General features: G+C 44.5%; 1 protein-coding gene across 1 annotated transcript in view; it reads left to right on the top strand.

Annotated features, from left to right (window-relative positions):
* The window catches only part of Mcad (Medium-chain acyl-CoA dehydrogenase), a 62,981-nt gene that overhangs the window by 5,289 nt on the left and 33,896 nt on the right, over window positions 1-23,796 (top strand). The window contains exon 5 of the mRNA XM_068360541.1: window positions 4,285-4,365. Coding sequence (XP_068216642.1) covers window positions 4,285-4,365 — 81 coding nt within the window. The remainder of the gene's footprint in view (window positions 1-4,284; window positions 4,366-23,796) is intronic.

Genomic DNA, 23,796 nt, shown 5'->3' with positions numbered 1-23,796 from the left:
TTCCGCGCAAGAGGAATGTGCTCGCTGACAAGCTGAGCAGAGCATCTCAGATAGCGAGTACCAAGTGGTCTTTGGATCATCCAGTAGCCAACAAAGTCCTGACTTAGTGGAGTTCTCTGACAGTGGATCTCTTCGCAACGGCCCTGAACTTCAGGCTCCCGTTATACTGCTCCCCGGTCCCAGACCCCAAGGCTCTCTGGCAAGATGCATTCCAACAACGGTGGGACAACATCGACGTTTACGCCTTTCCCCCGTTCTGTCTGATGTGAAGGGTACTCAACAAAGCCAGAACATCGGTCAACCTCTCAATGAGCCTCATACCTTCGCTATGGCATCACGCGGAATGGTTTCCGGATCTTCTGCAACTCCTGACGGAGTCTCCAAGAGAACTCCCTCCATGACACGATCTACTCAAACAGCCACTTGCCAACATATTCCACAAAGCCGTAGCTTTGCCACGACTTCACGCCTGGAGACTATCCAGCATCTCCTCTCTCAGAGCATTTTCGCAACAAGTTGCAAGCAGGATATATAGATATCTGCAAAAGTCATCAGCAGCAGTCTACCAGGCAAAGTGGAAGGACGTCTGCCGTTGGTTTCGTGGAAGGGGTATCTCTCCTCTCAATGCCACTGAAATGCCCCACCCAGTCTTGCCAGTAAAAGGCTATTGCTCAACTTTAAGCCTCGCTTTTAGACTGAACCAAATGGACATTTCTTCATCACTAGAACTTTCCTTACTCATACAGAGTTATGAACTTAACTGTCCTCAGTTTGAAGTGAGACCTCCCCCATGGAACGTGGCTCGAGTTCTCAGGTCTCTTAAGAGACATCCCTATGAATCATTACGCCAGGCAACAGATCGCCGCCTAACTTGGAAGACTGTGTTCTTGCTAGCTTTGGCCAACCGAATCAGTGAACTTCATGGTCTCTCATACGACATCGCCCATTCAAGAGGAGGGGAGAGGTAATGTTCAGCTTCGTCCCTGAGTTTATTGCTAAGACTCAGAACCCGGGAGTAGCGGATCCTGGATTCGACTCCTTCCGGATTTCGAGTCTTCATTTGTAACAGATGACCCTGATCATCTCTTACTCTGCCTTATAAGGAGTTTGAGGCTGTACCTTAAGAGAACAGCCACAGCCCATCCTCATGTGCCTGTAATCTTTGTTAGCACAGGAAGGACCAAGAGGAGGGTCACCAAGAACACAATCTCAGCATGGATTTGCAAGGTCATAGATTATGCGCTGAATCCAGACTCTCCTCCTTCACGTTACCCCAGAGCTCATGATGTCAGGGGCGTAGCTACGTCCCTGGCATTCAAGAGGAACTACTCAGTGACACAGGTTCTTCAGGGTGGGGTGTTGATACAACAAACTACTTTCACAGCCCACTACCTGCAAGACGTGACCCACAGGAGGCTCGATACGTTTTCTATCGGCCTTGTGGTGGCTGCACAACAGCTGGTATAATACTTCAAGCTCTATATTGGACAAGTAGCAGAAGGTTGAGGGTACTGTTACCCAGCTGAAGTCTGTGTGAATGAAAAGCTTTGACTGACTCTTATTCTTTTCTTAATCCTCCCTTCTCTTGGGGAAAGCAGCATTCTGGGTTTTCTGCTTAAGCTGACCTCAAACTACTGCAGGTAAACCATGCTCCCTTTTGTACTTAGTATTAAGCTAATACTGTTGTGTCCCCATATCTTGAAGAGGTGGTATTGGGAAAGTCTTGGTTAGGACAGTTTTTTTTTACTACGTCCCTGGCATTCAAGAGGAACTACTCAGTGACACAGGTTCTTCAGGGTGGGGTGTTGATACAACAAACTACTTTCACAGCCCACTACCTGCAAGACGTGACCCACAGGAGGCTCGATACGTTTTCTATCGGCCTTGTGGTGGCTGCACAACAGCTGGTATAATACTTCAAGCTCTATATTGGACAAGTAGCAGAAGGTTGAGGGTACTGTTACCCAGCTGAAGTCTGTGTGAATGAAAAGCTTTGACTGACTCTTATTCTTTTCTTAATCCTCCCTTCTCTTGGGGAAAGCAGCATTCTGGGTTTTCTGCTTAAGCTGACCTCAAACTACTGCAGGTAAACCATGCTCCCTTTTGTACTTAGTATTAAGCTAATACTGTTGTGTCCCCATATCTTGGAGAGGTGGTATTGGGAAAGTCTTGGTTAGGACAGTTTTTTTTTACTAAAAGATACGAAATAACTTTACCTGGATGGTCACACTTCTGAATATCTCAACACAGCTTGCGTAGGCCACGGACCTTGCGTAGCAAGGTTTTAGCGAGGCGCAGCGACTCCTTATTTTGAGTACAGTACTAACATACTCATATAAGGAACCCCTGGGTAAAGCCAGAAGCCAGATTAGCAGGGATATCCACCCTTCCTAATGTGTGAATCACCCTTAAATAAATAGCGTAGGTTTGTATTCCAGTTACGGAACAAATGACAAATTCGTAGGCAATTTGTATTTTTCCTAACGATACAAACTTTGGCTATTTATACAAATGTGCCCGCCAGCCCTATCCCCCTGGAAGCCCTACCTCCAAGTAAAGTGAGCTAAATCACCGGTGTGTGAGTGGGAGTGGTAGCAAGCTACTCCCCCCTACCCCCGCTAACTACCGGTATGGGTGGTTAAAACTTGCTAAATTTTAATGGCTTGTCATTTCAGCTTCACCAAAAGTAATACCTCTAAATAAATAAGTAACTAAGGTTTGATCCGTTAGGAAAAATACATATTATTTACGAATTTGTCATATTTTTCTTTGTGTAATTATTATAAAATTGGTTTGTAATACACATGTAAAAATAACTGTGTACATTAATTGATGGAATATCCTAACTTTTATGCCACTAAAGGAAAACCTAATCAAGTGGGATGGCGGATTTTGCATTTGTTGGACCAACTGGTCAATATCAGGCTGAATGGCTGATGTGGAAACACCTAAGGTGCTTGCTAAGTGTCCATCACTTATTGAGGACCAAAATTTATTCTTAATTAGGTTCATATCTGAAGAGAGCTGTTCACATACATACATGCTACCAAACACTGCCATCACCTTTCCTGTTTGACCAGATAATTTGGGATATTTTGTGTTTGATAAATATCGTTTATAGAACTGATACAGTATATGGAACTACCACCATACTTATTTCTTAGTTCATTATTAAATTGCAGTTCAATTATTTCCATTTGTATATCTCAGGAATAGTTTTCACAATCACATGAAATGGGGATGCAAACAGTTCAATAGCTAGCAAGTGTTTTCTAAGGTCATAGAATTTTATTGAAAATTCATCTTGTAGAGCTGCCAATCTGTCACCTTATTTCAGACACTGCTCATTGCTTATTACATGGTTGTTTAATGTTTGGAAGTGGACTGTGTTTTGATTTCTGATATGTGATTCCCACAGCTGTAATTCGGTCTGAAACCCTTTGATCGGGGAGACCAGGTCTTACTGAGTTGATCTTTTTCTTGAAGCATAACATTTAGGGTACGGAGATGGCCTGATATATCTACCAAAAATTCTGTCATACTTCTATTCATCATCATTCATTTCAGGGATAGAGTTACCTTTCATGTCCAAGAAGAGCACAATTTCATTCAAAAGTTTGTATGCTTATTTCAGCATTCCTGCCTTACTTAGCCACCTGACTTCACAAAAATATTTAACATCACTGTATTGTGCTTCAATATCTGCCAGTAACTTTAAACTGGTGATGAATCCGACCTTTTGACTTGATGAAGTTGACTGCTTTCACAAGAACAATTGTTACATGTGGAAAGTTTATTGTATTTGTGCACAAAGCTTTTTGGTGTATAATACAGTTAAGGACAATAAGTGGAAATGAGTTAATATTTTGAGACTAAATTCTACCCTTTAGCAATCCTACCAGACCATTCTTTTCAACTGCAATCACAGGAGTCCCTTCTGCTGTAATGCAAACTAAATTTAAATTCTTGTAATCCAGCCCAAACCTAGCTAATGCAAGTAATAATTCTCTCTCTCTCTCTCTCTCCTCTCTCTCTCTCTCTCTCTCTCTCTCTCTCTCTCTCTCACTTATAACAGGTATTAGAATTCTACAAAAGAAGAACTACTATATATAGGGAAATTGCAGAAAAAGAAAAGAGGGAATAAAAAAAAAGCTCACAAAGAAGGTTTATTTTCATGACAAGATCTTCAACAATTTTTTCTTGTTAGTCTTTTGTAATGATATTGGAATAATTTTTGTATATTGTTTATGGGAACAATGAACTTAATAACTGTTACTATTTCAGCAAATGCCAGTCATTATTGCAGGAAACAAGGCACAGAAAAGTAAATATTTGGGAAGAATGACTGAAGAGCCTTTAATGTGTGTAAGTATTTCCTATCCTGTAATTAGTGCATGTTTAGTTGTTTCAAATATTATTTGACATTGTAAGAAAGATTTAATCTTGACTGGCCTCATTGTAATTCTTTCTTTTATAAATATATCAAATTCAGTTTTATATCTAAGAATTATATACAAACCATTACACTCTTTACAGTGGAGAGATAGTTCAGCGATAGCTGAAACTTGACATTAAACTTTTAGTTAATGGAATGGGTAGTGGGAGTAGACCAACCAACCCACTCACACCTGCACTAGTAACTAAATGTCACTTTTTATTTCGGCTCATTAGATTAAAGACGTTGTTTTGCTCTCCCGTTAAAAACCTCTTAAGTGTAAACGATTGAAGAGCATCCAGCCTAAAACCTGAAAACTTTCCATTAATTTTTCTTTTTTAAACATCTGACTTACCCAGTGGATATATACAGTATATAGCTTAAGTCCCTGACGTCACGGCAAAAATTCAAAACTCGCGGCAATCGCAGATTGAGTAGCCAGGTGTACCACCAGTGAGCCCTCACGCGACGGTACTTAAAACCATTCCATGTCTCCTCAGATTTTTCCTGCCGCTCACGCAGGCAACATCGTCGGATATTCACTCGTTATTAACCTGAATTTTGGCAGTTATCTTGGTGATGTACAGTACTCCTAAATTGATTATTGGCATTCGCTTATTTTGGTTTTGTTTGGTATTTGATCGCTATGTTTATAGCTTAAAAGGTAGGATTAGAAGTTTTTTCAACCTACTGTAAACTAACGAAAAACATGATGGCGATAGGTAAACACCCCGCCTACTCTATGACGTTACAGTCATATGACGTAAGCTATAGTATGACTTGCAATTTCTTTCTTTTTCTACAAAGAATGATAAGTGAATACTATCTTACAAAGTATTTAAGTTTTATAAGATAAAAAGGAATATGTTATTTTACAAAAATATTTGTCCTTTTAGTATTTTTTCTTTAGATAATCTTTTTGCAGAGATTAAAGAAAATTACCATACAGTTAAATTTACACCACGTAGTATTCATGATAATCGATATAGTCTCACGATTCTTTGTATCGTTGTTTACTTGTTCGTTTTTGGGAATACTAATATTTTTCGTATGATTTATATAGATGTTCCAATTGAAAAATGTGGCTAATCATCTTTTATTGGAAACCCTTAAGTAATAAGGGTTGTGTACATATATATATATATACTTTATTCCTATATCTGTTCATTTAATATTTCATATGAAATATTTTGCTACATTTTATATAGGATTCGGAGAATACCTATTGCTTTCTCATTCAAGCCCTTGACAGAATAGTAAGATCTCTCACAATGGGCGTGTCTACTTTTGGTCTTATGTGAAAGAGTTTAAAAGTGCAAGTTTTTAGTGCTAAATTAGTGCAGTGAATTTATGCAATACAGTGGAGGGTGCTTCTGCTCGGACCTGTCGTTATCCTAGCCTTAGACCTCTTCCAAGCTCCCCAACCCCTGGGAGAAGGAATGTCGATTGGTGAAATGAAACGAGAGGCGTTACCTTGGCGTCGAGCGTCTTGTAAGACCCGAGCAGAAGTCCCCTCGAGCGTTCCTGTTGACGCTTCCCAGAACACTCGTTCTCGCCGCAGGTAAGGCGAGGTAAAAGTGTTATCTAACGCCGAACGTAGAGCTTGGGCCAGATAGCTACTAACGCTGCTGTAAGAGTTTGACACGATGTTTGTAACTTAGTGCAACTTCTTTGTCTCTCTTTTTCAATGATCGACCATTCTAGACGCGAACGGCATATTTCCGATCGTCTGAAGCGCGAGAGTGTTTAATCGCGAGCGTCTAGATCCCGAGTGTCTGAATCGTGAACGGCATTGTTCCGAGAGTCACGTGACGCTGAACGTCAAGCGGTTGCAAAACGTGATGTCGAACGTTGTTTGGTTTTGGCTGTGACTTGATAAATCGCGAGTGTGTTTAATCGCGAGCGTCTGAATTGTGAACGGCATTGTTCTGAGAGTCACGTGATGCTGAACGTCAAGTAGTAGCATGGCGTTTAGCTTCCAACAGTTGGACTTGACGTCGAATGTTAGGCAGTTAGACGTGACGCCGAGTGTCGTGCAGTTCCATGGCGTCAAGCTTACAGCAGTTGGACTTGACGTCGAGTGTCTAGCAGTTAGAGGTGACACCGAGCGTCAAACAGTTGCATGGCGTCAAGAGTCCAGCAGTTGGACTTGACGTCGAGTGTCAAGATCGCGAACGTCGTAGTTCCGGTCGTAATGACCGTGAGTGTCTAGCGTTGGAACATTGTTACGCCAGGCGCTATATTAAAAGATACAGAAATAAATATTAACTGGAAAGATATGATTTTCTCAGACCAAGGCCCACTTGAACTAACTCTTGGAGTCTGTTTGAGGGCGAGAATTAAACCTCTAAAAGCATTGAGGCCAGAATTCAGGACCTTAAGGAGTTGACTCCTAGGAAACAAGACATCTCTACCTCGGTTAGAGACTTGTTGGAGGAAGGGATTGGCGATCTCTTTTCCCCTATTTATCTCTTAGTGGAATTCTCTTAGGAGAAGTTCCTAAGATCCTTCTCCCTTCAGTTGACTTTAAAAACTCATGAGAGTTTTTTCTGAAGAGTTTCCAATTTATTTTGTGCCTGCTGCTCCTCGTCCCGCCTTCAGAGTTTTCGCTAAGGAAGGCGTCGAAGGAGTCTCTGTTTACTAAGATGGTGCTGGTAGGGCAGTGCAATAGCACGCCCTCAATGCAGCATAAAAAGCCTAACTGCAGATGTTGGTGCAGCAGCACTTTCAGCTAGAGCAGCAGGAAGTGCATTAGTGCTTTTGTGAGAGAAGGCAGTGTACCTTTATTGCTGTGTGCTTGTGGACGTAGGTCTTTGGGGTCTTGAGTCTGGTCCTCCGTCAAAACCCTGAGCAACAAATGCTGCAGTACAACCGGCTTTGTGAGAGAAGTCGTTGTACATAGAAAAATTCTCGATCATATAATAGAGCTTGAGGATGATGGGAGACTGGATGCAATGAGGCACAAAAACCTATGAAGCCAGCTTCTTTATCAGGTATGCCAGGATAGCCAAGGTGGAAGTCTAGCCATGTTAAGGTCGAGGACCTGTTGGCAGCCCCACAGAGACTTTTACAGCTCCCTGGGTGGATCGCTAAGTCTCTTAAGGAATGCAGGCAATGAAGCAGGATAACTTTGCACCACCCCTTTTATCTTCCTCTTCTCCCTCAAGAGTTGGTCAAAGACACAGGTTTTGGTGTCTAATCAGCAAGAAAGTTTCTGCATACTTTTTCTCTAAACCACACAGACAACAGTAGGAGCCAGACTTAACTACTTCTAGCGAGCCTGGGAGAGGAGAGGAGCAGACTTTTGGTCCGTGCTATTACTGAAGGATGGATGCGAAATCTTTTTCCTTGTGAAACCTCCTTTATTAGTTACTCCGATAGACCTTTCTGCCAAATAGAGAGAGGAGCCTAAGAGACAGGCTATGCAACATCAAATGTCTCTCTTTTTGGAGAGGGAGGCTATTGTCCGGTCCTGAATGTGACTGCTCTCAACGCCTTCGTTCAGAAGACAAAGTTCTCCATGGAGACATCGAAATCAGTCCTTACAGCAGTAGGAAAGGTCCACTGGATGGTCTCTTTAGACCTCCAGGATGCTTACTTCCATGTCCTCATCCATCCGAACTTCAAGCAATACCTGAAGGTTCGTGTAGTGTATAGGAGGAAGTTGTCCAGTTTTGGGCCTTTTGTTTCGGTCTAAGCACCACCCCTCAAATAGAGGATACGTCTGTTAGGACCTGTCGTTCTTCTAATCCATAGACCTCTTCCAAGGAATGTCGACCTTATAACTTCTTCCAAGGTCCCTATCCCCTGGGAGAAGGAATGTTGAATGACAAAGGAAACGAGAGGCTTTAGCTCCCGAGCAGACGCCTCCTCGAGCATACCTAATGACGCTTCCCAGGACACTCACCTTCATCATAGGAAAGGTGAGGTAAAAGTTTTTTCGTCATCTTTGGATGGCGCAGCGCCCAGACGAGTTTGGTGTCAACCTTCCAGACCTCTGAAGAGGAAGGTGGACACGGTCAATCAGCGTCCTATCCGGACACCGCAAGCTTCTGGTTGTAGTCTTTGGAGCAGTCCTGAGCATTTTTTCTTTCTACTGAAGAAAACTCTCCTACCAAACATCCTTTAAGGATGTCGGCAACTGTCAAATAACGTCCAACTCACCCAGTTGCAGGACAGTTGTCTGAGCCTAGCATGACATCGGTTCGTGCTCCTTCTCCACCGTTAAACTGGTTATCGTCTTCTGGACGCTCTGCGTGTTTTTTAAACGGTGTAGAAAGAGAGCTTGTGGTAGCCGTGACGTCTCCTGTACCAAAACAGGTTGACCCTATTTTTATTATGCTGCTAGATATGCAACAGAAGCTCTCTTCGCTCATGCTAGTTTATCAGCCTGCGAACAACAAGAGAGTAGCAGGCCTGGACCCTGAGTGTCAGGTAACTTCACACCTGAACTCCAAGCGTAGTGAGGCTTCTAGTCGAGATGTTCTTGATGACGAACGTCTTTACAACTCTAGTTAAATGTTGTATTTTAGCCATTTTAACCCAAGGAGTCAAGCAGACAGACATGACGTCGAACGTCCACCTAAAGGGACGTCAAGCTTCCAGCGGAACATAACGTCCTGCAGGACGTGACGTCGAGCGTCCAGCGGAACATAACGTCCTGCAGGACGTGACGTTGAGCGTCCAGCAAGACGTGACGTCGAGCATCTATCGGGACGCGATGTCAACCTTCAAGCAGAATGCGACCCCGAGCGTCAAACAGCTCGTGACACGGACTTGTACACATTTCCAATGTTCAATTCATTACAAAGTGATGCAAAAGTTTGTGTCACACAAAAGGAACGGATTGACTCTAGTGGCCCTCTTGTGGCCCTCAGAGATTGGTTCACAGAGGTACTGCAATGGATGGTAGACACTCGAAGAAGTCTTTCATTGAGAGTGGATTTACTCTAACAGCCCCACTTGGAAGGTACCATCTAAATCTCCAAGCTCTTCATCTAAGTGTCTTCAGATTATCGAAAAACTCACAAGAACTAGAGGTTTTTTCGAAGGAAGCAACTAGAGCTATTGCAGGAGCAAGGAGTACTTCTTCCATCAAGGTTTAACAATCTAGGTACGAAGTTGGTTAGAGAGGGGTGCAGAGTCAACTCTCTTTCCTTGCCCAGTACTTCTGTAACTCAGATTGCTGGCTTCTTGTTACATCTTCAAAGGAAATGCAATTTTGTTTTCCTCTAGCATCATAGGATACAAGAGTATGTTAGCAACCATATTCATGGCACAAAGACTTGGACCTTTCTAATGTTTAAGACCTACAGAAACTTCTCAAATTGTTTGAAACATCAAAGCAACAGCTTCAGGATTCACCAGTTTGGCATCTGAATTTTGTCCTGAAGTTCATTATGAGTGACAGGTTTGAGTCCTTGCATTCAGCTTCATTTACGGACCTCACGATGAAGACTCTATTTTTGGTCAGTCTGGCGACAGCTCACAGAGTCAGTGGGATTCATGCTTTTAGCTTAAATGATTGGTCTTTTCAAGATCACAAAGCTATCTGCTCATTGCAGTTAGGCTTTCTCGCCAAGAACGAACGCCCTTCTCAACCTTGACCCAAGGCTTTTGAGATTCTGAACCTTTCGGATGTGGCTGGCGAGGAGTTAGAGAGAGTCCTGTGCTCAGTAAGAGCCCTGAAGTTATATCTGAACTGAACGAAAGAGTTGCGAGGCTAGTCAGAAGCTCTTTGGTGCTCGGTCTAGAAGTCCTCGTTACAGGTGTCAAAGAATGCTCTTTCATTCTTCACCAGGCTCTTAATTAAGAGGCTCATGCACTTTGCAGTAAGGCAGACTGCAAGTTTTTATAAAGGCCAAGACATTTGAAGTTCAAACTGTAACAACTTAGGTGGCCTTCAAGCAGAATAGATCTTTGCAAAGCATTAAGGACACAACCTTTTAGAGGAGTAAATCTGTGTTCGCTTCACATTTTTTGAAACGTGTCCAGACTTTTTGAGGACTGCTTCACTCTGGGACCATTCGTAGCAGCGAGTGCAGTAGTGGGGGAAGGATCCACCACTATGTTCCCATAATCCTAATAACGTTTTCTTCTCTTGGAACTTTTGTATTTTTATGGTTGCTTGGAGTTTGGTCGACAGTCTTCCACAATCATTGATTTTAGCAGGTGGTCAATGTTGGCTGTCTCTGACCCTCCACCAAGGGTGTCAATCAGCTATATATATCCACCGGGTAAGTCAGATGTTTAAAAATTATATTTTCATTATTAAATAAATTTTTGAACATACTTACCCGGTGGATATATATAATTTAACTCCCTCCCTCCTCCCCTCTAGAGACCTATGGGCATGGAAAATCTGAGGAGACATGGAATGGTTCTAAGTACCGTCACGTGAGGGCTCACTGGTGGTACACCTGGCTACTCAATCTGCGATTGCCGCGAGTTTTGAATTTCTGCCATGACGTCAGGGACTTAAGCTATATAATATATCCACCGGGTAAGTATGTTCAAAAATTTATTTTATAATGAAAATATCATTTTAAAATGTGTCTGCCTGTGGGGATCTAAACCATTCAGGTTTGTCTTGGCACCGAAGGGGGCCATTGCGACACTCTCATGTCGGCTTTGAAGACCGATCTTCATGGTTTCTGTCCTACGTGTATAGGTCACCCTTGAACACAGGCGTCTTGTAGCGAGTGTAGGGAGGGGTCACTCTCCCAATGGCTGAGGTTTGGAAGGTGGCAGTAGAAGAATGCAAAGAGGGAGTTTTCCTCTTCGGGGTCATCATCAATAGGGAAGAAACCTTGCCATTGAACTCCATCGGCTCAACCTCTCCACACTAACTCTGCGTGGTGGGAGCAGAGTCGGTGAGTATGAGTGGTGCCCATTTTACTTATGAACAGCCTTGCACTCTGGGGGCCTCTGTTGCTTCCCCTAGTGAAGCAGCGCCGACCGCTGTTGTTGGGGATTGTCTCCACTAATGCACAGCAGCTGTGGTTTTCCTTGGCGCTCTCGGGTTCTCCGTGCAAGGAAAGGCTATTTGAGGTCTTGATGTTAGGTACGCAGTGGGAGTGTATAACCTCCCCAGGAGTTGATTTCCATCTTAACTCCTTGATACTCCAAAGTTCTTGCACTGAAAGAGTTTCTCACGTAACCGACCGTTTCGACCTCAGCACCTGCTGTGCCCAACAATCATTCTGTTTTGGTGGGCGAACATGAGCAGTTGATGACAAGCACTCCTGGGCTTGGGGTTACTTGTTGGGGGATCCTTCTGGGGGGGTGAACCCATGGACTAGTTTTGGCTACCTCCCAAGGACAGTTCACAATGTTGATTTTCTGTCTGGCTTTGCTCACCCAGAGGGGAAACAGAGTGTATTGTTTGGAGTTCCACCTCCAGGTGTTGGGCAGGTCACCTTTCTAGGGAGAGTTGCCCTCCACTTACTGCTGTTCAGCAGCCTGATACCGACAGTGGTCACAGGTGTTGATCGTCCTTCCTGCCCACGGGAGGGACGGCCTTCGCCGAGTGGTTCCCCCCCCTCTTGCATATTCCACCGAAGGGAATTGGACTTGTCCATGCCATGTGCCGCTCTAGCTCTTCAAAGCGTAGGTTTTCTGAGCTTGACGACGATGGAGTTAAGTGACTGCGTGCAATTCCTGCTCCTTTAGATCTTTACTAAAAGTCTTCTATTGTTCGGTATTGGTTTAGGTTGTAAAGATTTCCTAATTCGTTAGCCTGTCCGACTGCAAACTTTGTAAGGCATTGCAGATATTTTGAGTTACATTTATAATATCCTCAACCTTATGGTTTTTGGGTAAAACAATTAATAAACAGTTTATATAGCAAGAAATAGTTCTTCCATTTAGGATATCGCCAACCCCTCCATAGAATTTACCAGAGATATCTTTTTGTAAATATTTTAATGGTATAAAAAAGAACATGGCTGAACTTGAAGCCAGGTCTCTTTTTATGGAACGTGTCGAAGGACATAGGGAATCAATTTTTATATATAGTGATGGCTCCAAATCTGATGCTGGCTTTGGATTTGTAGTATATAGTAGATCTTTTGATTGTAGAGGTGCACTTCCTCTAGTATCTTCCATATTTATTGCCGAACTATATAGTAAACTAACCGTTATTGAGAAAATAGCGTTAAAAGAGGAGGGCAATTTTACCATTTTTAGTGATGCAAGAAGTGTCCTACAAGCTTTAGAAGTTTTTAATCCTAATAAATTTAGTTTTTCAATATTAAACTTAGCCGGTGATTATATAAGCTGCAGCTCTGCTGCTCGACAGAAAACTCTACGTTCAAAATCCGCCAGCGATCGCCATGCAGGTAGGGGGTGTACATCAACAGCGCCATCTGTCGGGCAGGTACTCAGTACTCAATGTAAACACAGAACTCAATTTTCTCTCTGTCGTGCTACCGGCAAGACCTACTTATTCGCTGTTGCTAACTGGATTGGTTTTCACATCTTTTTGGTGAAGTACACATTTCTGGTTTTGAGCTTTCGCTTTGCAGGCTTTATCTTCAATACATCCTTGCATTCTTTTGTTGATACGGATTATTTGTTGATGACTTTGGATAGTTTTTGAATTCCCCACTTGACTAATTCAAAATGGCTGACCCTTCTCAAGTCCCTAAATTCAGGAAGTGTAATGCTAGGGACTGTTCAAGGCGTCTTCCGAAGGCCTCTATCGATCCTCACACCGTTTGTTCCAATTGTCGGGATAAAGTCTGCCAATTGGAAGATCGATGTGAGGAATGCGTTGGGCTTTCGGAATTCGATTTCATCGAATTCCTTAAATATACACGTAGGCTAGAGAGAGATAGAGTCAGGAGAAGTTCGTCTCGCTCCGTTGAATTTTCCTCTCCTCATGCCCCACAACCTATTCCTTCCCCTGTAGTGGTTGCTCCTGATCCCCCTTCTAGCACTCAACAACCTTCGATGGCAGATATGATGCGTGCCATCCAAGCTCTGGGTGAGAGAGTCGAGTCCTTGGCTAGTGACCGCAACCAGCTCATGGCAGACGTCAAGGAGCTGAAGTGTAAGAGTGCAGTGGGTGATAAAGTGAGTGATAGTGTTGTGGATAGTGTTGCGCTTGAGGGTTCGTCTGTTCGTGCCTGTCGTCCTCCCAGTCCGGGACCTCTTGCAAGCTCCCAAGCCCAGGGGAGAAGCAATGTCGTACGACCAAAGGGTTCGAGAGGCTTTAATCAGCGAACAGACGTTCCCTCCGTAGTTTCGGGCGTATCTAACCAAGATCGCCCCACCCACACTAAGACGAGTGAGCCCATTTATTCCTCGTCTGCGGAAGAGGTTTCTCGTAAGAAACCATGGACCAAGGTCTCGCGGCCTCTTAAGCGCAAGTCGGTCCCTTCCGCTCAAGTCCAACGGCCCAGTTCTAGCCACTGGGTCAGTTCGGACTCGCTGCAGTCTTCCGACGACTGCTCACCTCCTAAGAGAGGCAAAGCGGTACCGCATCAGGCAGTCACACCGTCTGTTGCCGCACCTGCTCCTATAGACCCTAAGTGGTCTTTGCTGCAGACCATGCAGGTTCAGTTAACGTCATTGATGCAGGACTTTCGTGCGGAGAAGGTTGACGTTGCACCAACCTCTTGCCTACAACCACCCACGGTTGTGCGTCCTGGGGACGCTGAGGCAACCTTCGACCGCACTCTAGCTAAGAGAGTCCCGCCACCCATGCGCTGCCAGCCGCATGTTGACGTTCAGCGACGCACGGAACCTTCCGTTGACGTTCGCGAGGTACAACAACAGTCTAAGTTGTTTTGTTTTGACGCTGTGCGTCAACCTCCGCAACCCATTGTGGTTACCTCTGCTCGCCCACATCAGACTACACAGTCTGGAGTAGACGCTATGCGTCCCCGCGCTGCTATGGTTGTTGCCAGTTCACAGACTGGGCAACAGTTCCATGACGTTGCGTCCGGTTCAGTCACGCGTGCACCCGTGCTGCCGGACTCAGCTGACCAGCCGATTCCTACTCCTTTGCCGCTTCCTCCTCAGTTCTCAGATGATGGACTCTCTGATGATGACGACGCGGCCCACATTGATGACCCACATACGGACCTTGACGAACCCAAGACCACGCAACCCTCTTTGGACTTTAGGAAAGTTCTTGCTCTGTTCAAAGAGATGTATCCGGACCAGTTTGTGTCTGCGGCCCCACGCTCCCCTCCATCAGAGTTTGCTTCAGGTACGCAGTCATCCGCGCCTGCCTTTACGAAACTCGTCCTCGCCCGCTCGTCCAAGAGAGCTTTACGGGTTTTAGGAGACTGGATGCAGTCCAAAAAGGACCTAGGGAAGACAGCGTTTTCGTTTCCCCCTGCGAAACTCTCCTCCAGATCGAGCGTCTGGTATGCCACGGGAGAAGTTCTCGGCTTGGGAGTTCCTGCCTCTGCCCAGGGCGACTTCTCAAGCCTGGTAGACTCTCCCCGCAGGCTAGCCATGAGACGCTCTAAGATATGCTGGTCTCCTACGGACTTAGACCATCTGTTGAAAGGAGTGTTTAGAGCCTTTGAGGTCTTTAACTTTTTGGACTGGTGTCTGGGAGCTTTGAGCAGGAAGATCTCCCCGTCTGACAAGGAATCTTCCTTGCTCATAATGTCCTGCATGGACAAGGCCATACGAGACGGGTCTAGTGAACTTGCGGCTTCGTTCGTATCCGGGGTCCTCAAGAAACGGGAGAACCTTTGCACGTTCCTGTCAGCTGGAGTAACACCATGTCAGAGATCTGAACTCCTTTTTGCTCCTCTCTCAAAGTCCCTTTTTCCGGAGGACTTAATTAAGGAGATTGCTGCCTCTTTGATTCAGAAGGACACCCATGACCTGGTTGCGTCTTCTGCCCGCAAAGCCACCCCTTTGCCTTCCGTGTCAAGACCCAGGATGGACACTCCAGCGTCCAGATTCATTCCGCCCTTTCGTGGCAGAGCCTCCAGCAGAGGAGGTGCTCGTGCCGAAGGGAGACGTGGGAAGAAGAAAGGTACCAAGTCCTTTAAAGGCAGAGTCTGACTGCCTCCTTCTTCAGACAGCAGTGGGAGCCAGACTCAAGAACTTCTGGCAGACCTGGGAGGCAAGAGGCGCAGATGCACAATCTGTGAAGCTGCTCAGAGAAGGGTACAAGATCCCGTTTTTCCGCAAACCCCCTCTAGCAACGTGTCCCATCGATCTCTCTCCCAGGTACAGAGAGGAACACAAGAGACGAGCTTTGAAGCAGGAGGTGTCTCTCTTACTAGAAAAGGGAGCGGTAGTCAAAGTCCGGGACCATCAATCCCCGGGCTTCTACAACCGTCTCTTCTTAGTGGTAAAGAAGACAGGAGGGTGGAGGCCGGTGCTAGACGTCAGTGCGCTGAATGTCTTTGTCACAAAGCAGACGTTCGCCATGGAGACCACAAAGTCTGTTCTAGCAGCGGTCAGAAAGGAAGACTGGATGGTCTCTTTAGACCTAAGGGACGCATACTTTCACGTCCCCATCCACCCAGACTCCCAACCTTTTCTGAGGTTCGTTTACGAAAAGGTTGTCCACCAATTTCAAGCCCTGTGCTTTGGCCTAAGCACAGCTCCTCTTGTGTTTACGAGGCTGATGAGGAATATAGCCAAATTCCTTCATTTAGCGGACATCAGAGCCTCCCTCTATTTGGACGACTGGCTTCTAAGAGCTTCTTCCAGTCGTCGCTGTCTGGAGAATCTAAAGTGGACTCTAGATCTGATCAAGGAATTGGGTCTCCTGGTCAATATAGAAAAGTCTCAACTGGTCCCATCCCAAACTATTGTGTATTTAGGGATGGAGATTCACAGTCAAGCTTTTCGGGCTTTTCCGTCGGCCCCCAGAACAAGTCAAGCCCAGGTATGCATCCAGAACATGCTGAAGAGGGAACGATGTTCAGTCAGACAGTGGATGAGTCTGATAGGGACGCTATCATCCCTGGAACAGTTCGTTTCGTTAGGGAGACTACACCTCCGTCCCCTTCAATTTCACCTAGCTGTTTACTGGAAAAAGGACAAGACGCTAGAAGCGGTCTCGATCCCCATTTCCGAGAAGATGAAGTCGTCCCTGACTTGGTGGAAGGACAGTATCAGCCTCAGAGAGGGTCTGCCACTGGCGGTTCAGACCCCCAACCACGTTCTCTTCTCGGACGCATCGGACACGGGCTGGGGTGCGACTTTAGACGGTCGGGAATGCTCGGGAACTTGGAACTCGCATCAAAGAACGTTACATATCAACTGCAAGGAGCTACTGGCAGTTCATCTGGCCTTGAAAAGCTTCAAGTCCCTCCTTCAAGGCAAAGTGGTGGAGGTGAACTCGGACAACACCACGGCTTTGGCGTACATCTCCAAGCAAGGAGGGACCCATTCTTTGACGTTGTACGAGATCGCAAGGGACCTCCTCACCTGGTCAAAAGATCTAAACCTTTCACTAGTAACGAGGTTCATCCAAGGCCACTTGAATGTCATGGCGGACTGCCTCAGTCGGAAGGGACAAATCATTCCAACAGAATGGACCCTACACAAGGATGTGTGCAAGAGACTGTGGGCCACATGGGGCCAGCCTACCATATATCTCTTCGCAACCTCGATGACCAAGAGGCTCCCAATATATTGCTCACCAATCCCGGACCCAGCAGCAGTTCATATAGATGCCTTTCTACTGGATTGGTCACATCTAGACCTTTATGCATTCCCCCCGTTGAAGATTGTCAACAAGGTACTGCAGAAGTTCGCCTCTCACGAAGGGACAAGGTTGACGTTAGTTGCTCCCCTCTGGCCCGCGAGAGAATGGTTCACCGAGGTACTTCAATGGCTGGTGGACGTTCCCAGAACTCTTCCTCTAAGGGTGGACCTTCTACGTCAGCCACACGTAAAGAAGGTACACCAAGGCCTCCACGCTCTTCGTCTGACTGCCTTCAGACTATCGAAAGACTCTCTAGAGCTAGAGGCTTTTCGAAGGAGGCAGCCAGGGCGATTGCTAGAGCAAGGAGGACATCCACTCTTAGAGTCTACCAGTCGAAGTGGGAAGTCTTCCGAAACTGGTGCAAGTCAGTATCAGTATCCTCGACCAGTACCTCTGTAACCCAAATAGCTGACTTCCTATTATATCTGAGGAAAGAAAGATCTCTTTCAGCTCCCACGATCAAAGGTTACAGAAGCATGTTGGCATCAGTCTTCCGTCACAGAGGCTTAGATCTTTCCAACAACAAAGATCTACAGGACCTCCTTAAGTCTTTTGAGACCACGAAGGAGCGTCGTTTGGCTACACCTGGTTGGAATTTAGACGTGGTACTAAGATTCCTTATGTCAGAAAGGTTCGAGCCGCTACAATCAGCCTCCTTTAAAGATCTCACTTTAAAGACTCTTTTCCTGGTTTGCTTGGCCACAGCTAAAAGAGTCAGTGAGATTCACGCCTTCAGCAGGAACATCGGATTTTCATCTGAAACGGCTACATGTTCTTTACAGCTTGGTTTTCTAGCCAAAAACGAGTTACCTTTTCGTCCTTGGCCGAAATCGTTCGATATTCCAAGCCTTTCAAATATGGTTGGAAATGAACTAGAAAGAGTCTTATGCCCTGTTAGAGCTCTTAAGTTCTATTCAAAACGAACTCAACCTTTACGAGGACAGTCAGAAGCTTTATGGTGTTCTATTAAGAAACCTTCTTTGCCCATGTCAAAGAATGCCTTATCTTATTATATCAGACTGTTGATACGAGAAGCTCATTCCCATCTGAGTGACGAAGACCAAGCTTTGCTGAGGGTAAGGACACATGAAGTTAGAGCTGTCGCAACTTCAGTGGCCTTTAAACAAAATAGATCTCTGCAGAGTATAATGGACGCAACCTATTGGAGAAGCAAATCAGTGTTCGCGTCTTTTTATCTTAAAGATGTCCAGTCTCTTTACGAGAACTGCTACACCCTGGGACCATTCGTAGCAGCGAGTGCAGTAGTGGGTGAGGGCTCAACCACTACATTCCCCTAATTCCATAACCTTTTTAATCTTTCTCTTGAAATGTTTTTTATTGTTGTTTTTTGGGTTGTCCGGAAGGCTAAGAAGCCTTTCGCATCCTGGTTGATTTGGCGGGTGGTCAAATTCTTTTCTTGAGAAGCGCCTAGATTAGAGGTTTTGATGAGGTCCTGTAGTATGGGTTGCAACCCTTGATACTTCAGCTCCTAGGGGTCGCTCAGCATCCTAAGAGGATCGCGAGGCTCCGTAAGGAAGACGTACTTAAAAAGGCAGAGTAATTGTTCAAGTCGACTTCCTTACCAGGTACTTATTTATTTTATGTTTGTTATTTTGAATAACTGCTAAAATGAAATAAAAAAATCCTTAGCTCATAATAATGTAAACAATTATTGCTGGTCTCTACCCACCCCCCTGGGTGTGATTCAGCTTATATAATCACCGGCTAAGTTTAATATTGAAAAATGTTATTTTTATAATAAAATAAATTTTTGAATATACTTACCCGGTGATTATATATTAAAGGACCCTCCCTTCCTCCCCAATAGAGACCCAGTGGACCGAGGAGAAAATTGAGTTCTGTGTTTACATTGAGTACTGAGTACCTGCCCGACAGATGGCGCTGTTGATGTACACCCCCTACCTGCATGGCGATCGCTGGCGGATTTTGAACGTAGAGTTTTCTGTCGAGCAGCAGAGCTGCAGCTTATATAATCACCGGGTAAGTATATTCAAAAATTTATTTTATTATAAAAATAACATTTTAAAGATTTTAGAGTGGCTTTTAATTATTGGCCTGAAAGGTATAACAGTTCGATTTTGCTTGGTTCCGGCACACGCAGGTGTGTCTGGAAATGAGGAGACAGATTCATTGGCAAAGAATGCTGCAGCTGTGTTGCTTCCAAGAAGGTATCGCATTCCCTTTAATGATTTTTTACCTACAATTAAGAATTTTATGTATAATAATTGTCAATCGCATTGGGATTGTTTAATTGAAAATAAGATGAGAAAAATTACCAATTTTATATCCTCTTGGAGGTATAACGTGATGCCCCACAAGTGGGAGCCTACTCTTTGTCGTCTCTGCATTAGTCACACTAGGATGACACATGAGTTTCTGATAACTAGCCAACACCAACCATATTGCGATGACTGTTTGATACCCTTGCCAGTGAGGCATTTGTTGACTGAATGCCTTACTTATAGGATGGAAAGAAATAAATATCTGTTTGAGGCTCAAGGTGAGGATGGCAGGTACATCCTTGCCAAGATTTATTTCAGAAGCAAATCTTCTGAAAGTTGTTTAATTTTTATAATGGGAGGGTGGGCTGTGACACCCTAGCAGTACCAGCTGAACTCGGTTGAGTCCCTTGTTAGGCTGGGAGGAACGTAGAGAGTAGAGGTCCCCTTTTTGTTTTTGTTTCTTTGTTGATGTCGGCTACCCCCCAAAATTGGGGGAAGTGCCATGGTATATGTATGTAGGTATATGTGCTTTTATGGTTTTAATTAAATATTCTTTTATTCTTTATTTATGATGAACGATATCAGCGTCAATGACCTGCGATGTCAAGATGCCAGAAAACTTCAAATCAATCAATCAGTCCTTGCTGTCATGTCCATAGGAAATAGTATATTGCTTGTCGCTTTGTGCGGCCAAGCTCTCAGGACCTTGAGCCTAAAGTTTCTATCTCTCGTGAGGTAGAATCTGCCTCATTGCCTGTGTGCAACCATTCAGCAGTTGCCCGTTCTTCCTTTCCTTTATGGGAACGGAAGGTTGCGTGCATTTCCCTTCCGGCGGAAAACGCAAATAGGAGAGTGCGCCAACATCAGTCTGGCAGACGAGTCATGCGTGCTGGTGCACACCCAACCACCTAGCAACGGGGTGGGGGGTGGGCAAGCTCTTCTGATTGATGGGGACGCTTGCTACCTCTACTACATGCGCTGCTCACTACAACTCACTATACACAACTGGCAAAGTAAGCCCAGATAAACAACACCTTATCTGTGTGCTTTGATGTAGGTGTGCGCGCTAGCACGCCTTATCAGCCTTCTTCTCACCAGCACTCACTGCTCCATCGGTCTGCTTTCCATGCCGAACAGCAAGTTCCCTTACACTTACAGGGTAAGGGAGCTTTGTCAGCATCCTCTGTTGACACGGAAGTCACACAGAGATGAAGAGCATGAGGCGTCATCTCTCGTGCTCTACCTCTCTTTGGCACTCCAGCAAACCCAAGAAAACACCCTCGTGGCGCCTGTTCAGGAACGCTGCTGTTCTCGAAGGACGCGCCATGGTTCTTAGACCTGGTGCAGGCAGGACCGACTAACATTCCTCTTGTATTTCCACCTCTGGACACTCCTACCATCCCCCTGGAGGTTTCAAGTTCCTTCAAGGGGAGTGGAGGTCTCGTTCCTGGACAACTATAGGCTGTCGCCTTTAGAGATAGACTAGCCAGAGCCATTCGCTGCAGTAGCAGAAGCTCCTCCACCTCCTCCCACTCTCTCCAAAGGTCAAGGGCCTAAGTCTTGCAGACTTTAACATTACCTGTGTGAAAGGTAGGACACTAAGACCATCCTGAAGAATTGGCAATCAAGTTCTGTGCGACCAGTTCAAGGCGAAGGTCCGTTGCCACTTGCATCTGTCTCTGTAAGGCTGGAGCACAGTGGCCTCTCTCCGAGAGTGCCTTCTTTTGCGAAAAGGACTTCAGTTGATGACCGAGACCCTCCCCAGGATGCTATGGGTTTAAGCTCGGAGGAGGAAGAACATATTGACGATGGTTCAGAACTTTCCAATGGGTTATTACCTGCATCTGCCGCCCCAAGATCTCCCCCTTGGAACAGAAAGATGCAGACCAGGTCTTTCTGCAAGTCCTTTCTTGCTTTAGAAAGATTAATTCCTTGGGGGACAAGTCCTTTCTTGGATCAGGAAGATTAATTCCTTGAGGGAACCGGATCAAGTTACAGCAGAGGGAAAGGGCACTCTCCTAGACCTCTTCTATGATACACTGAGGCCCACCAAGACTAGAGTAGCTTTGCTCTGGTCAATGGGGGTCAAGGCATCAAAGTGGAGGGATTACGCCCAGTTGGTGGGAGCATCACAGTCCCTCAGATCTGTGAGCTTGTCTCGTTTACTTCCTCCGCCGCATGTAAGACAAAGGAAGTACGGTATTATGAGACAGTGATGGCGATCCTTCTCCATTACCCATAGATTGTGTAATTCTGGCACTAACCCAGAATACATCCCTGGACAAGCTGCAGCAGACGCTACCAACATGGAACGGGTGATAAAGGACGCTTTGCAATCCGTTTCATAGCTTGTTTACTGGTTTCGATCAGTGGACTATCTTGTGAAGAATGAGGATTTCTCCACTGGCCAGTGACCAGACGTTAGAGTTCCTGACACACAACATCATCAACCAATGGATCAACTGTTTTGAGACTAGAATGAATGTATGAGTGATTGGCCTCTTCCTATTTCAAATTCTCCCCTCTCTTTGGTTTTCAGCATCTGAGGAACTGTGTAACCTGACCTCCTCTAACTGCAGGTGAGTACCATTGTCCCTTGTGTAACATGGTATATTTGTATATATTTCTGTCCCTGATCTCCAAGTGAGGTGGAGTCGGGCAATGTTTAGGTTTAGCGTGAAGTTTGGCTCCAAGTTTACACTTACCTGGTCAAGTCACATTGCTAAGTGTTTATACTTTAGCATGAATTCCCCAGGCCGTTAACTTTAAGTTATCGAAGTGGAAGGGTGCCTCTAAACAGCTCACACGAAGCACAGAGTAACACCCTGGGTCAGTCACCAGCCTGTTAGTTTTTGGACTTCCACCCACCTAAGAGTGAATCTTTGCTGTAAAGAGCATAATGGTTCATATAAATGACAAATTTGGAAATAATATTTATTTTTTTTAATTATACAAACCTAGAGCTCTTTACACATACCGGTCCCGCTGTCACCTCCCTAAGGAAGTCCTGCCACAATTGCAAAGGGACTGTTGTGAGCCGGTTGATATACACTGGTTCCCCCACCCCTCTGCTAACTAGCGGAGTGTAGTTACACTTCGCAAAAAGCTTAACGGCTAGTTACAGTCATCGCCAAAATATATCTCCATTCTAAAGAGCTCCAGGTTTGTACAGTCAGCCCCGCACTACACCCGAGTTTATACTTCGCAATATCACTAATGTGCGACATAGAGAATAGTAATATCTATTAAATAAAAATTCAAATATTTGCGATAAAAAATCTCAGCGCGATGATTTCAAATAGCCCACTCTCCTTTACACTGGGCTTGCTTCGTGCCACTTGCTTCTCTATCCACCCATCTCATCCCAGCTGTCGCTGTACACTGTATATCCATTTACCGTGGTAAAAAATTACAGCTATATTTGAAATTAACTAGATTTTAATTGAACTGGTGTTTCATCTACCTGTATCCAATAATAATGCAATTAATGTTCACATTTTAGTATCGGATTTGTAAGTAAAATCATAGCGAATTATAATCTTTCCCAATTTTTATATTTATGCTTCCCAAATCAGCTGATTAAGGCATGCTCCCGAAGGATATTTCATATTTTCTATAAAAAGCAATTATTACTTGATTTATCCTTTTCAAATTAGCATACTAATTTCAATAGTTTTATTTGAAATACTTCTCTCATATTTTATTTACTGTGGAGTTGAATCAAATAAAGTTAATCCGAGTTTTATTCATGTTGCCGATGCATGATAGTTTATAGTTTTTAACTCTGTGGTGCTTGATTATAAAACTTATAAGATTATTTATTGCTGCTACATCAGTGAGTATTCAATTGAGACTTAGTAAAGAAACAAAAGTATCATTTGTTATGAAACAGAGTGAGAGTGTGAGAGTGAGTGAGTGTGTGCATGTGCGAGTGTGTGTGCCTATTTTGATAGCTATAACACATTGAAAATTTTGATGGCTTATAACACATTGATGCTTATGTAATGTTAACAATGTAAATATTTTGAATAAGTTAGGGAATAGTGTAAACAATACTGTTATTCGTTTGTGCGGCTGATTTTGAGAGCGGCAGCTAGACATCAGTTGATCTGATTATAACAACTAAAAGTAAAACAAAATTAATTCAGTAATACTTGATTGTTAAAATACACCCAAAATTCAAAACAAACATACATAAATGTTTCATTAAAACTCAATTAACTATGGATATAATCGTAATGTGATAGAAACCAAGTAAAAACAATATTAGTCAGTACTTAGTGTGTTAATTATCCGAGTGTAGGCAATGGGCAGTGAGTTGTTAGGTTAGATTAGGAGTCATCCCTCCCTAGGGTACCAAATATATGCAAAATCGCGCTTTTCGCACCTGTCTGTGTAACCTAACCCTCACGAAGAGTGGGGCTGAC

Source organism: Palaemon carinicauda, chromosome 37 (assembly GCF_036898095.1).
Source record: "Palaemon carinicauda isolate YSFRI2023 chromosome 37, ASM3689809v2, whole genome shotgun sequence".
Lineage (NCBI taxonomy): Eukaryota > Metazoa > Arthropoda > Malacostraca > Decapoda > Palaemonidae > Palaemon > Palaemon carinicauda.
Note: the sequence above shows the minus strand (reverse complement) of the source record. Positions and strands in the feature narration are given on the sequence as shown.